This window comes from Caretta caretta, chromosome 3 (assembly GCF_965140235.1).
Source record: "Caretta caretta isolate rCarCar2 chromosome 3, rCarCar1.hap1, whole genome shotgun sequence".
NCBI classification, from domain to species: Eukaryota; Metazoa; Chordata; order Testudines; family Cheloniidae; genus Caretta; species Caretta caretta.
In genome coordinates, this window is record NC_134208.1 from 201,266,282 (window position 1) to 201,281,190 (window position 14,909).

General features: G+C 44.5%; 1 protein-coding gene across 2 annotated transcripts in view; it reads right to left on the reverse strand.

Annotated features, from left to right (window-relative positions):
* Positions 1 to 443: 443 nt before the first annotated feature.
* The window catches only part of SNAP25 (synaptosome associated protein 25), a 92,918-nt gene continuing 78,452 nt past the window's right edge, over positions 444 to 14,909 (reverse strand). For both annotated transcript variants that reach the window (XM_048842584.2, XM_048842585.2), the window contains exons 6-8: positions 11,352 to 11,477; positions 8,632 to 8,776; positions 444 to 1,765 (exon numbers count right to left, since the gene is read on the reverse strand). In XM_048842584.2, the coding sequence (XP_048698541.1) occupies positions 1,697 to 1,765; positions 8,632 to 8,776; positions 11,352 to 11,477 (340 nt within the window). In that variant the 3' untranslated portion in view covers positions 444 to 1,696. The remainder of the gene's footprint in view (positions 1,766 to 8,631; positions 8,777 to 11,351; positions 11,478 to 14,909) is intronic.

Consider the following 14,909-nt stretch of genomic DNA (forward strand, 5'->3'; position numbering starts at 1 on the left):
GTTACAGTTACTAGGGTTCTATGAATACAGCCATATTAATAACATGAGGCCTGACTCTCAGCTGGTATCAATCAATAACATTCCATTGACTTCAGTGAAGCTACACCGGTTTATACCAGCTGGGGATCTGACCCATGTATTCTATTTTCTACCCCAGAACACGGAGAAATTTTCATCTCAGTATTCAGCTAGCTCCCCAAAACGAGGTAATTTAAAACAATAATCACATCACAGTTTGCTCGGTGTGAACCGCTTTTGTTCGGAATAGTTCCCTGTCACTTTAATTAGCATCCCAAATGGAAATCTTTTGTTTCCAGCCCTTACATACCACTGATTTGCAAAGAGCCCTTGGACTGCATTCCTGGCTCCCTTTTCGCACGTGGGTGGAAAATAACAAGATATCACTGACACACAGGCCGACAAATGGATAATGGAAGCCTAGATTCCGAGGTCTATAATTTTTAATAATTTTTAAACTAGCTACAAAATGTCAATCACGTCACAAACTGACAGGAGACAGAAAGAATTTTCATATTACATGCGGCAATGATATTTATCTCACAGTTTATCTAAGATTTCATTCGTGTAGGTTATTTTTTATTATTATTTTTCATTAAGTCAGCTACTAAACATCTTAGCGATTTGGTGTGCATAGCCCTAGGTAAGCAACAGAGAACTGTACTGATAACAAACCACACGAGGAGAGCGAGTAGTAAGATAGAGCCTTATAAAAATTACATCTCTTTGCATCGATTCCTATGGTAGTCGTTTCCTCCAAAAGATAAGTCTTCAAAAGTAACAGACAAACCCAATATATTACACCTATTTCTTTTTGCCTTTGACATATTTTCAGCCAAAGGTTCAATTTTACTGGCAATGATGAAATGGTGAGTGCCCAAGCCATCTTTTTTTCCATAATTAAAAAAAAACGATCATGGTTAAAAACTGTATATATATCAACAAGAAAAAAGTGGCACGACTGCATACTTGCTGGTATAACACAGTCCCAATACCGAGCATGCTTTTGTTGTCATTTGTTGGTGCGCTACTGCCATGGGAAAAGTATTGTTTAAGTAGGAGTCTAGAGGTCTAGTTATTTCTCATGCATAAATGCATAAATCACATCACTTTTTAGTGCAATGCTTGTTATAGTTACATAATTCCACATTGTCTTATCATGAAATTATAACAACAGATGACAGCAATGGAGAACAGAAGACAGTAAGTTTAAGTGATACCCAAAGACAGGAGTATGGCAGTAGCTCTGTGGAATGTCACAGTTTTACAAGAACAATACTGTATATTTAAGGGTTAACAGCACAGTTAGCATTCCAACATTGTTGTCATTCAGCAAACATCATAAAAGAAAACGAAAAGAAAGCAACCCAAAAGAGAGAGAGAGAGAATTGAAACAAACAAACAAACAAAAAAACCCAACCAAACAATCCCCCCCCCAAACTTCAAAGTGAGCTAGAGCCATCAAATCAGCACTATGTACAACCTTTGGAAAGAAAGGTCTCTAGAAAAAAATAATTACAAGTATCATTTTTGGAAAGCTGACAGACTACACAGGACAACATTGACAATGGGGGCTGATATGTGCATGTGTGCAAACCTAGTAGGTAAATACCATGAGAAAAGCATGAAGAGACTGCCACCTGGGACAGTGCTAAGAGGGAAAAGCACTACGTGGCATTTAACCACTACCCAGCATCTTTGTTGCACGTTGGTTGGCTTCATCAATCCTGGTTTTGTTGGAGTCAGCCTAGGGGAAAGGAAGGAAAGAAACAACTGATTAAACAGCAGAGAGAGAACGTCTGCTTTGCTAAATATGTAGTAGAGTATTTCACCTATCGGGGCCCTCTCTGCTACCTACCTCTCTGCTTCCTGATCCTGGCCAACTCAGGAAGGGGAAGCTCAGAAATACCATGGAATTGGCTGTTGTGTTTTTTGGGGCCCAGCAGGAAGACAGAGCAGATTGTAGATTGGGTCCCTTTTGACCTTAAACTGTGTGATTCTGCGACTAATAGAAATCACCTGTTGGCATGGAATTCCCACCCGAATTTGCAAGCCCAAGAGGTTCAGGTAAACTCCGGGTGAGCATCTCACATTTCAGGTTTTTGTCTGAGCTTCCAAATGCTTGGCCACATCCCTGGCGGGTGTGAACTGACGTAGCACCATTAAAGTGAATGCTAGGAATCTGACCCAGTTTGAAATTCATCCATCAATAATTGTAACAGATGTGCTGGTTTCCCTGACCTCAGGCTTCGTTCATCTTTGCTATTATATAAGCATGTCGGATGCCACGGATCTGGGCTCTGTCCTGGCTGCACAATGATCTAAACCTTGTCCAGGCTGCCTAACAAGACTTTTGTTTTTGTTGCATTGGCAAAGCAGTGGAGAATCCATCGGGTCAGAAAGCTAGATTGTCCTCTCATATAAGCCACTGAGAAGAGGCAGGTTTCTTTTGAAAATACATCAGACTGAATCCTCAGGCCAGAGCAGAACTTGCTGCACTTGTGGTGGGAAGGGAATAGGACGCATTAGGCCACCCTTCCACCCTTCCCACAAGATCCACTGGCACAGGTGCAAATTACGGCTGCCTCGAGGCTACTCTAATTTTCACCAGCAGATAACAGCATAAATGGGAATTGAGAGAGACCAAGGATCTGGCCCATCAGTTCCACCATATGCTCTGGGGTCAGATGTATACAAGGACTTACAATGCTCCCAATCCTATATTTCTCACATGTGGTCGCATCTCAAAATCCCATTGAAATCAATGGGACTGTCAGGCAGGATTAGGTCCACAAAAAGAAGCAAAAAGAAAAGATTTCTGGAGCCCCCTTGGACACTGGCTGTAAAAGAGACGCTCAGCACACTCCCCGCAACACTTTGTAGAGGGGTCTATGTGGAAGGAAAGATTCCAGGAATACAGGTTTCACCATCTCGGAGCTCACTGGAATATCATTATAAGAACAGGATTGCAATTCCTTTTGAGAAATGTAAATATCATTGGAAATAATCAGACTGGATCTTATTGAATACAGTGGGTTAAATTCATCCTTCATATAATGTCATTGCCATCCAGGGATGGATCTAGCCCAGTAATTTTGAAAATTAAACAACTCCCCTTTTTTTGGCACAGACACGTTTTTTAATTGGATCTGTGGGTTGCAGTAGCTGCCTGATGTCAGCTTTGGAGACGACAAAGGGGCATTATCTCAACTGAAGTTGACCGGCGCAACTATATCCAAGTGGATGTTGCTACGCCGACTGACACCAGCTGAGGATCTAGTCTCAAATGTTCTTCAGTGTTGATAGACCAATGTATTTAGGTATGGGAAGCAGGGCTGCCAGCTGGGGCTGTGTGTATTCCTGCAGGTTTCGGTGCGTGACATAATTTTTAAATCAAGGTTAATCTTTAATCCCTGGAGCCTCCAGGTCAATCCTGGAAGGCTGGCAACCCCCTGGGAAGGGTGAGAATGGCATTACTGCTCTGTTAGCATTCATTTCAAATGAGCAATTGTCCATTTCATTTTATTAGCTCGGTATTGTCTCAGTGTTGCTGTTCATGATGACTATCCTGGTAGCAGTACGGGGACACGTTTCTGTCATTTCAAGGTCTGGTCTTGCGCTCATTGGTGTCAATGGGAGTTTTGTCTGTCATTTGTGTGGCCGGAGAAGTGGGACCTGGGTTTATAAAGATTTCTGTATAGAACAAAACCTGGTGGAAAAATTGGTGATGCAGTCTGAAATAGTGGGTCTTCCTGGAGCCTTTTTCCAGCTCATTCCCAGGTACAAACACTCTGGAGAAGAGAACTTTTACCTCGCCTGAACAAACCACCCTCCCCCCGTTATGATTCTCCTGGGCAGAGGATAGAGCAATGGGTTCTAGGCCTGGCTCTGCCACTCGCTGGCTGGCTGTCCTTGGGCAAGTCACTCCCTTTCTCTGTGCTCAGTTTTCAGAGCTGCAAAATGGGGATACAGCTAATCCAGCGAGCTAGATGAAAAGGCACTGAATAAGAGTGAGGTAGTGTTATTTTACCTCTTCAGTAAAGCATTATATCAGAGCTAGGTATTGTTTTTGTTTCTGCACCCTTGATAAAGTTGAGCCATTAATATTAGACTCGTCACCATTAAAATTTTTAGCCTTTGTAAGCTGATAATAACACAATTGTATTCCTTATATGTTATAGGTTAGAGAATGCCATGAATACTCAATAACATTAATGCCTTACTCAGGCAATTGTGAAGATTTTAATGGAGAACACGGTACCTATCTTTTTGGAAAATGCATTAGTATTTCTGTGGTTTGTCTTTGTTTGCTAGCATCTACTGCTGTCTCCAATTTTCTGTGGCATATAAAATACGTTTCACTGAATTTGAGAGGTAAGTACAGTTATCCCCTTTTTACAGGTGGGGAAACTTAGGCACAGAGCGGCACAATGACTTGCCCAGACATGGGCCTTTCCAGTTCTTTTTAAAAGTGGCCAAATGGATAGGCTGATCATCTTTTCTTTAGCGTTTGCTGCCTTGTGCCCATAATTGATTTGAAAGGCTACGAAGAAAGATATTTTTAGTACAGTAATGAATGCAGTGCTACTTTGTTTTATCTGTGGGCCAGCCCCGCCGCAAGTGTAAATCTGCATAGGTCCTTTCATTTCACTGGAGCTTTTGTACTGGATGCGGATTTGGCCCCAGGTATCTCTGGATATCTGCGTTTGTTCATGACAAATGGTGCCTCTGTTAGAATGCTGGAAGACCATGAACAGTTTTCCATTAAGTAACAGGAACAATGCTGGGGCAAGGTTATATTTCGTCGAAGATGAAGGCATGACAGTCTACTTGAAAATGGTAAAGGCCATGGGTGGCCATTGAACTCAGTGGGAGTCTTACAGTTGACCTCAATGGGAGCAGAGGTAGGCCAAAGCAGAGCACTTTTGAAAACCCTGCCCCATATTTATGGCTCATTGTCACACAAAGTCCTCTGGAGAATGTGTCAAATCTCCAGGATGTTCCTGAGTTTTTATATCTGGATTTCTGACTTAAGAGAGGGAAAGAACAAAGGCTTTTCTTTACCACTCTCCGTAACTGGATAGGTCAGTCAAGAGCTCAGTCCTCTGAGGTAGCTCCAGGTTGTTCATAGATCCATCTTAAGTTCAGTGCCATATAAGCACCCAGAGCTGGCATTGCTGTGAACCTCTGTTTTTACAGAGAGTGGCAGCAGGGGGATTTTTAATTACTCCAAGTGATCCAGGCTGCAGTTTCCTATCTCCTCTGAATGACAGCACCTTCAGTAACACAGTGCCCATACCACTAGGACAGACCATTAGTCCATTACTGACTCATGGGGAAGAGTCCTCCCTACTGAATTACCATCACCACTACTAGGAGCACCCGGGTTTTCCCTCGGAGTTGACCTGATCCAACTTTGCTGGCCTTAAATCTCATAGCTTGAAGTAATGTCAGTAGGGTTAGAGGGAATGATATCGGTACTGTTCCTTGGTTGTTTTCATGAGCCAAGGACTTGGTCAATATAAGGATCCATTATTTTCCTCTTGATCTGGAGTAGGGGGTTAACATGATATATTTGTGTGATGCATGTACCTTGGTGAGCTGGGTGGTGGCATATTTTGCTGTGTTGCAGGTGTTTGGTTAGAATGAAGGAACACGCTATGGATGGGAAATGGCCTCTAGTGACAATACTGTTTAAGGAAGGATGTGGGGAATTTACACAGAGCTTGGTGCACAGTGAACGCTGCCTCATTTTACCATTTCAAAAATATGAAGCTTGCTCTGTGAGCATGGTGTGCAGATCCACTATTCAGAAGCACACAAGTCAGCGTTTTCAGACAAATGCTGAGAAGCCAAGAATCCTGCCAAGTCAGTGCTCTACCTCTGGCTAGATTTAAACATCTGTGTTAGACTACAACATAGCTTCTTAAACTCTGTACAGTGTTGTGTACCTAGCTATGTAAGAGGTTTGCATAGAGGGCCATTCTTCAGCTGGTATAAATCTGTGTAGGTGAAATAACACCTGAACTACATCCATTTATACCAGCTAAAGATCTGGCCCACAGGGCTTTACCTACACGAAGTGCCTAGTCTATGTTTTCAACATCAGTCAGGATGTTTTTTAAGCAAGAACTGGATCCAGCCCAGCAACGGGATATTCCTAGCTAGTATTCAGTGCATCGTTACGTCCCATAGGCACAAATGCCACACACCAGTATTTCATCTGTGTTAAATCACCTACTGGTAAGGCTGTGTCATGCTACTGTTGGCGGCTAGCATGTGCTTCTGCACTTCATCTAAAAAAGCACTTGTGTGCTACGCCTCCCATTTCCGAGACAGATATGACCCATGCCGTGCAATACTGCGATCCCTTCTCCTATCACAGATAGGCAACTTTCATTCAACATTGAGCTGAATATTAGCAATCTCATAACGCCCCATATCAGGTTTCCTCACTCCAGAAGTGTGATGTTTTACAGGTGGTGCCGTGAGAATGGTCATGCCTTTCTCAGTGTGTCCCAGCTCCTTTTCTTTATAAAGTTTAGATTGCTGGTCTGAAGAAAATGTGCCCTGACTCACCCTGATGTCTAACACAGGTGCAGCTGCTGTCATCAAACCACGAGGCCCTTCATTCATTGCTTCATGGGCTTGCAATCTGACAAGGAACGTCACAAAGTGCTACATGTCCCCGAGTGTCAGGGTGCAGGAACAGTTTGCATCGTGGGGGTGCTGAGAGCCATTGAACCAAACTGTCAACCCTGTATTTAATGGAAACCACTTCAAGCCAAGGGGCGCGGGAGCACCCCTAGTTCTAGCACCTATGCCTGAGTGCGCTTACGTTTTGCATTGGGCTCTCTGATTTAGTCAGTGGAAAAGTACATGTAGCCTATTGGCCCCCCATATGAGTAGGCTCAATAGTGCAAGTTATTCTGGCATAGGTCAGCATTAACTCCTTGGGCCAGATCCTCAGCTAGTGTAAATCTCCATTGAAGTCAACACAGCCACAGCAATTTATACCGCCGTGGTTCTGCCCCCTTATTTTCCTTTCAGTTCCTTTCGGGAGATCTGCCAATACAAAGGTAGGAACTGTGTGGCTCTTCAGATATGGGGCTGCTAATGGATTCTTAGTTAAGCATGGAAGTTGCTGTCAGCTCTTTGAATGTAAAAAGAGACCCAAATTCCAAAGATCTGCAATACAGGTCTGGTGTTGGAATGGTGGCCCTGACTTTTTAGCAAGCAGGGTTTTAATAGTGATTTCAAATGGAATATTTATTATTTGTATTGTCGTAGCACCCAGAAGTCCCAATCAGGGAGCAGGGGCCCTTGTGTGCCAGGCACTGTGTACCATGAAAAGACAGTCCCTGCCTCAAAGAATTAACAATCTCAGGTTCGGATGAGATGTATGGGTACCATCACCATGCTAAGATGAGGCCCCAGTCTCCTTTATGGGAGTTATTCCCATGAAGGAAGATGGGGATTCTAGGTCTTTCATGGAGTTTCCTTCTAATTCTTCCATTGGAAGGGGGGGGGGGAATTTAATCTCCCCTACCCTGGAAGTGCCAGAGGGTTCAGCCTTCACTGCCCCCCCCGCCCTCCCCCCAGCCAAATCTGCAGATCTCTGAGGACTTTTGCATTGCAATGCACCCTCCTCCCCCAATCCCCAAGCTCCCGCAGGAGCCATATTGAGCTATGCTGTGTCCCAGCTGCTGCTGCCACAGCACAGAAGGGCCAGCAGCACAAGTTACTGGAGACCCTTCAGCACCATGCCCTGCTTGGTCCTAAGGATTTTTGGGGGGGGCGAGGGAGGGGGGAAATCTGGCAGAGATCTGCCAGCTCCCAGGCCCAGCTCCCTCTTCCCAGAGCCAAAAAAATGGTCTCGGCAGAGTAACTTAGATGAAGGTTTCTAACCATCAGAGGAGTGAAGTTCTGGAACAGCCTTCCAAGGGAAACAGTGGGGCCAAAAGACCTATCTGGCTTCAAGATTAAACTCGATAAGTTTATGGAGGAGATGGTATGATGGGATAACATGATTTTGGCAATTAACTGATCTTTAAATATTCATGGTAAATAGGCCCAGTGGCCTGTGATGGGATGTTAGATGGGGTGGGATCTGAGTTACTACAAAGAATTCTTTCCTGGGTATCTGGCTGGTGAATCTTGCCCATATGCTCAGGGTTCAGCTGATCGCCATAAATGGGATCGGGAAGGAATTTTCCTCCAGGGCCCTGGGGAATTTTCACCTTCTTCTGTAGCATGGGGCACAGGTCACTTGCTGGAGGATTCTCTGCACCTTGAAGTCTTTAAACCATGATTTGAGAACTTCAATAGCTCAGACATAGGTGAGAGGTTTATCGCAGGAGTGGTGGGTGAAATTCTGTGGCCTGCATTGTGTAGGAGGTCAGACTAGATGATCATAATGGTCCCTTCTGACCTTAATATCTATGAATCTATAAGGGTCTTTGTGGGTTGGAGGTGGGGAATTGGCAGGATGCTGCAGGCGAAGGCTTGCAGAGAGGGTTGGGGGCATTCCATCTGGCACTGCCTGCTGGGCAAAGTGACTTGTTAGGATTAGTATGGAAAAGTTGTTAGTCCAAGAGGCAAATCAGCCCTCACCTTCTCCATGATCCTGTCAATTTGGCGGTTCTGTGTGTCAATCTCATTACCCATATCCAGGGCCATGTGACGGAGATTTCCAATGATGCCGCTGACTTGCTCAAGGTTTTCGTCCATTTCGCCTTCTCGGTCATCATTTGTTACCCTGTGAGGGAACACACAATTCTTTTGAGTGGAGATGGACTCAGCCAGTCTGGGTACGTATGCAGCTATCCAGCGGCCCTTGTTCATTCAACCCTGCCAGGTACTACCCATCCCTACATCTCCCTTCACTTTGGAGCTATTCAACCTTCCTCTGGGCCATTCACCATCAACCATGCTCATCCTGCCACTGCCGGAAGTACTGACAGATTAAGTCTGGGCTGTCACTACCAGCAGTGTTATCTTTAGTGGTGGTTCTTCTGAGCATTGCTACTCTTGAACTTGAGGTTTTGCCTATGAGTGAACAGGATATTTGGGAGCTACCTGTGGGCTGCTGAGCAAGGAGATCCCATCTACCTGCTTTGAGTTACCTATGCCTAACTCATGAATAAAGTGCTGATCTGGCAGATTTGAGACTAATCAAAACACGACGGAGGAACAGTCTCATGTCTGAAACTTTTGGCTTAAATGATGAATTTTTAAGTAATTAAAAAAAAACAAGTGCATTAATTTCTCTTGGATTCATCTGCTTCAGTATAAATTCCCTGTTGCCCCCATTAATCCCATCTGGAGTTTGCAGTTTAAAGAGAAAATTCTAGCTGGTGGCGAGCAGACCCTGCAAAAGAACTCAGCCGTTAAGTCTTGAATTATGCATCAGCTCTAATAGTTGGCCAGTTATGCAGGGAGTTACTGGTCGGTGATTCAAACACTGGAAAAAGCTTGGCCCGCTTGGAAAGTCACTGCTTTTCACCATCTCCTGTGTTTCTTACAAAAGGTGGCAGATGGATAACCCTGAAGGCAGATGTCTTCTGTTTATCCGCAGAACAAATAGAACAGCAGCGTAAGCTTCCCCTGTGATATTCCACCACTGCGCCACATACCTGACCCGGAGGGGCTGCCCTCTAGGGGTGAAAAGGTAAATGGCAGTCTCGGTGTACTTAAATGGCAGCTGGATCCCACTGTGGTCAGCATCATAGAATCATATAATATCAGGGTTGGAAGGGACCTCAGGAGGTCATCTAGTCCAACCCCCCTGCTCAAACAGGACCAACCCCAGCTAAATCATCCCAGCCAAGGCTTTGTCAAGCCGGGCCTTAAAAACCAATAAGGATGGAGATTCCACCTGTCCCACATCCTCCAGTCCCATCACAGTACACACATCTCCCTTCATCACAGCATCCAAAAAGTGAGTGGTTAGTAGTTAACAGAAGAATATTTACCTATTAATCCAGTTACCTCAGTCTTCATAGAGCAAAGCTTTGCATACTGGTAGGCCATTCTGTGGAGCAGCTGGCATTATGAACTTGACTGATAGCATTGACACCTACATATCAGTTTTATAGACACTGTAATCAATATTTACTTACCGCTGTCTCCTTAGCTAAAAGAGAAGGTTAGCAGGTGGGAAGCCAAGTCAGCACACTTTCCTGGTACCAGTGGATTTCATTTCAGCACCACATACCCAGAGGTGGCCACTACATGGCAACATTTACCTGCAGTTAATGCACCACAGCATCCCGGATACTGCACCTTGGCCCCGGTTCAGCAAGGGGCCTCAGGATGCACATAACTTGAAGCTTTGGGTAGTTCCACAGAAGACAACGGCACCACCCATGTGCTTTGTTATGAGGGCCTTGTTGAGTGGGAGCCTGCACAGCTATTCGTTTAGGAAACATCTCCATCGCACGCGGGGTGAGCCTTCCACCACAGGCTGACAGACTGGGGCTGGTGGGGCCCCCGGTCCCACCCTAAAGCTAGCTGTGCAGGTGTTTCACTGCGGGCTCTGGAGCCTAGGGAGGGGCACGGACATCAGAGCCCATGCTCCGGCCTCTGGCCCAAGCCACAACTTCACAGTGCTGTCTACACAGCCATTCTTGCAGCACTAGTGTGAGAGCTGCTAGCCCAAGCCTGTCCACCCAGGCTAGGAGGTTGGGTGTAGACATACCCTTTGATAGAAAATAAGGGGGTTTAAATTGGGTGGTGTATTCCAGTGCTGATGCTCAATGATAACCACTAGGTATCTTGGAACAGTAATAATAAATTGGCATTTATAGGACACTTTTCATCTTCAAAGTACTTTGCAATCATTAATTACTTAGACCCCTTCCCCCCTTTTTTTTCATAATGTTGTGCCCAGGCAGAAGCCCGTTAAAGTCAATGGGGACCATGCGGGCACAGAATTCCACCCAGGGTCAGTGCCTGAGTACTAGCAACTCCTTGGTCAAGTAATTATTATCATTCATCCCATTTTACAGCTGGGGAAACTGAAGGAGAGAGATTTAATGGCCACTGTTTCAAGAGGCCACTCAGTGTGGGTACGTAGGTCCTGATTTTCAGATCAGCCAAGCACCCGCAAGTCCAGCTGAAGTCAACAGGAGCGGCTGGTGTTCAGCACCTCTGAAAATCACACATCAGGTGGATGTGAACACCAACTAATCAGTAGGAAATGTTGGCTTAAGTAACCTCCCCAGTGCCACAGAGCGAATTAATGAAGAATACAGGATTTCTGACCATCTGGAAGAAATCTAAATATATCAGCACCAGGGAAAATAGAGAGAAAACTGGATAACAAGGCTCACCTGCGGATAAAGCCACCGCTGATGGCCATCTGCTCCCGCTCATCCACAACTCGTGCAGGCTGACTGGCTACAACCCCATCTTGATTATTGCCCCAGGCTTTTTTGTAAGCATCACTTGATTTAAGCCTATGCAAAAAAGAGGGTGAGCAACAAAGCACCAAGTAGAAAGAGACAAGTGCAAAAATCTTTACTTCTCCAAGCTACGAGCTACATCAAGCAAATGAGTTTTAAGATAGAGGGGCATTTATCGTATACCGATATATCATAAACCTCAACAAAACTTTTTTTTTTTCACTGCCACAACTAGAGTGCGCCGAGATTTCGTTTCCAATAGAGCGAATTGCAATGGTCAAGTCTGCAACATTGCACACTGGGTTTTTGAACAAAACAAAACAAGAATAAAAATAACGGTAACGGGGAGACCATTCAATTGCCTTACAACATCACGTGCGTACTTCGACATAAGACACAGAGAACACACTGGCAGACAGACATAAAAACAAAACTGCCAAATATAGTGTGTACATCACATCACAGCAACACACTGGCTTAGAGAAAAATAGAGCAGGTGAGATTTTAACACATTCTCATGCAAAAGAGTCCTTTTAAAAATATATCTGTGGCATTGTGCGCATCTCAGGCCCTAACCTGTCCAATGTTTTTCCAAGTATATAGCGTTGTTGGAGGAGGGGGCTTGTTTTTAGCGTTTGCGTCACAGTGAGTGTAATTTCATTAGTTTTCTAAATAATATATCGGTACTTGAAAATAGTAACCATACATCGACCGTTGATGTACAAACCTTTGTCCACAGAGACAAAAAGTAAAATAGGCAGAAGTGGGATGAGTGCAGGAGAAAATAAATACAAGCAAACTAGCATCAGAAAGGGAAATTTCTCTACACTTTCTTCATGCACCAGCTACAGGCATGAATAAGAAGTGAAGCATTCTCATTAAGCACAACTGCCCCAGTGGTTCATCATACTCTTAATGCACTAGCAGTAACAGCCTTCACAATGAGCAATGCCCAGGCAAAAACAGATCTTGGTCTTCTTCAGGAACCTGAAGCCTCAGGACTTAAAAAAACTGACTTCCAACAGGTCATTTCTTTAGCTTATGCAAACTTTTCAAGAGCCATTTTTGACTGAGCCGCCATGATGAGAAAAATTAAAATCCAGGCATACCAGCAGTGGCAGATATTAAGATGTGCAGCATACTGTGGGTTGTTCTGACACTAAAGTGATCATGAGCTTTTTGGGTTTGTAACCAAAGAACTTCATTTGGTTCCAGAAATTGAGCCTGTTTTCAGCCAAGCTCTTGGGAATGACAAATTCCAATTTCCCTGTTCTGCACACGCCTATGACTGTGTGTGTAAGAAAGAGCCTTGCCGCTTGCACTTTGTGGAGGGAGTGAACGCACTTTAAGATGAATTGGGGACGTTACTGAAATAAGCTTTAGATACTCCCATCATGTAATTATACTCTCCCTGGAGCTGCCAGGAATTTGTTTTGTGCAAAGATGAGTTACAATCCAAAAGGGTATTGATAAAACACCATTGAAGGGGATTTTTCTGGAGAGTCATCAGTTCTGCTGTTTTTACCTCTTAGAATTTAGTAAGACAAAAGAAATTGAGGGGTTTTTGTTAGGTGAAATGTATGATACACTATCGTTTCTGGAAACGAATTAGGGAAATGAGTGCATCCGATGAAGTGAGCTGTAGCCCACGAAAGCTTATGCTCAAATAAATGGGTTAGTCTCTAAGGTGCCACAAGTCCTCCTGTTCTTTTTGCGAAGACAGACTAACACGGCTGCTACTCTGAAACCTAAACAGGGCTAGTGATTATCACCCCAAATGCTGCCTATAGTTATCGCTATGCACTTTCTTTTAGACCTTTGCCACATGCAGAGAGTAAGATATCTCCAGTGAGTTCTTATATCCCACCCAGAGCCTGTTCCCACTCTTTTTGTGCATGCCAACCTCCCACCCAAAATCAATGGGTGAAATCCTGGCCCTATTGCGGCCAATGGAAGTTTTAACATTGACTTCAATGGGGCCAAGGTTTCACCCAATGAGAACTCTGGCTGCTAAAGGAATGGGGGAATGGGCCCTAAATTAGAACACATGGTTCATTTAATGTTATTTCCGTGTAGCAGGGAATTATTAGATGTGAAAGTGTCTCCTCATATATGGCTACCCAGGAAAAGGAATTGTGGGAACATGTTGTAGTAGTGTTGGTATTTAGGCCCTGATGGATTTTTCTTCCCGCCGAACATCACTTCTAAGACCCGTCACCCTTTCTAAAGCAGTTGATTCCTGGCTTGATGTCTGGGAGAACTGCCTCTAAAAGCAATATGAGCCCAATTCTGCAGCCTTAAAAGGTGAGTACCCCCATTGAATGGTAGTATCACTTGCTTACTGGGCCACTCGTGTTATGGCTGCAGGTCTGGGTCCATGTGTTACTTTGAAACAGTAATCTCAATTAGTAGCAGAGTGACACCTTTAAAAACTAACATGTACCACCCCAAAAACCTGCGGGACCCTTTCGCTATGCACTCAGGAGAGTCCAGGGTACTGCCATCACCCTGAAGTGGTAAATATTTGAGGGCCAAATTCTCAGGCAGTGTAAACTGATACAGCTCCAATGGAGCTCAGCGGACTCACACCAGCTGATGATCTGGCCTTCAGTTTTTAATGGCTTTCCCAACCGTTCGTACACTCAAAAAGTCAAGATTTACTGTAATATCCCATGGGATTTTCTGTATTCAAAGGGCTCCCTTGTGGCATAGGGTTTGCAGAAGATTCCCTCCCCAACAGGAAGTTCCAGAGGCATTGTTCCTATTTCGGGTGCGATGACTCCAGGAGAGCTGGGAAAATGTGGCTGCTGATCTACCCCGTGAAAGGAAACAGCGTGTGCTCCTTCCCTGCAGCTCCACACCCCACTGCAGAGGGGAGGCAGAGCTAGAACCAAGACTCCACACCAGTGCTAGAGTACAGGTGGCAGGTAGCCCCTGGATAGGGCATATGCGTGTGTATGTGTTTCCTTGAGTTCTCTCCCCAACACCACCTTGTGCACCCAGGCAGGGTTAGACACACTCTGGGGCAACACCGGAGAGGGTATTTATACCTTAATGCAGCAAATCAGAGTAAGAAAATTGACTTTTAAAGCTCAACCACTGCTTTTATGTCCCGTTCCCCTCTCCCAAACAAATACCAGTATTACATTTCCTCTCAAGAAATTAACTTTAAAAGAAAAGGTGATTGCTAAGAGACAAATGCCAATCCTGCTGTTCTTACTCAGGGAAAATTCCCAGGGAATTCTAGGAGACTTTTGACCAGTTTTGCCTCAGTAAGAATAGCAGCATGATAAGACCCCAGTTGTGAACTAAATCAAGCAGCTGTGCCCCCCAAAAGACTGTAACATGGTATAATAACCCCACTCTCAGTGAAATCTTTGGGTTGGTTAATTATAAATGTATTCTCCATAACCCTCTATTCTCAATAACCTTCAAATTGCCTGACTGCATGCTAGGTCTTTTATCCATCGAGAAATCTGGTCTTTC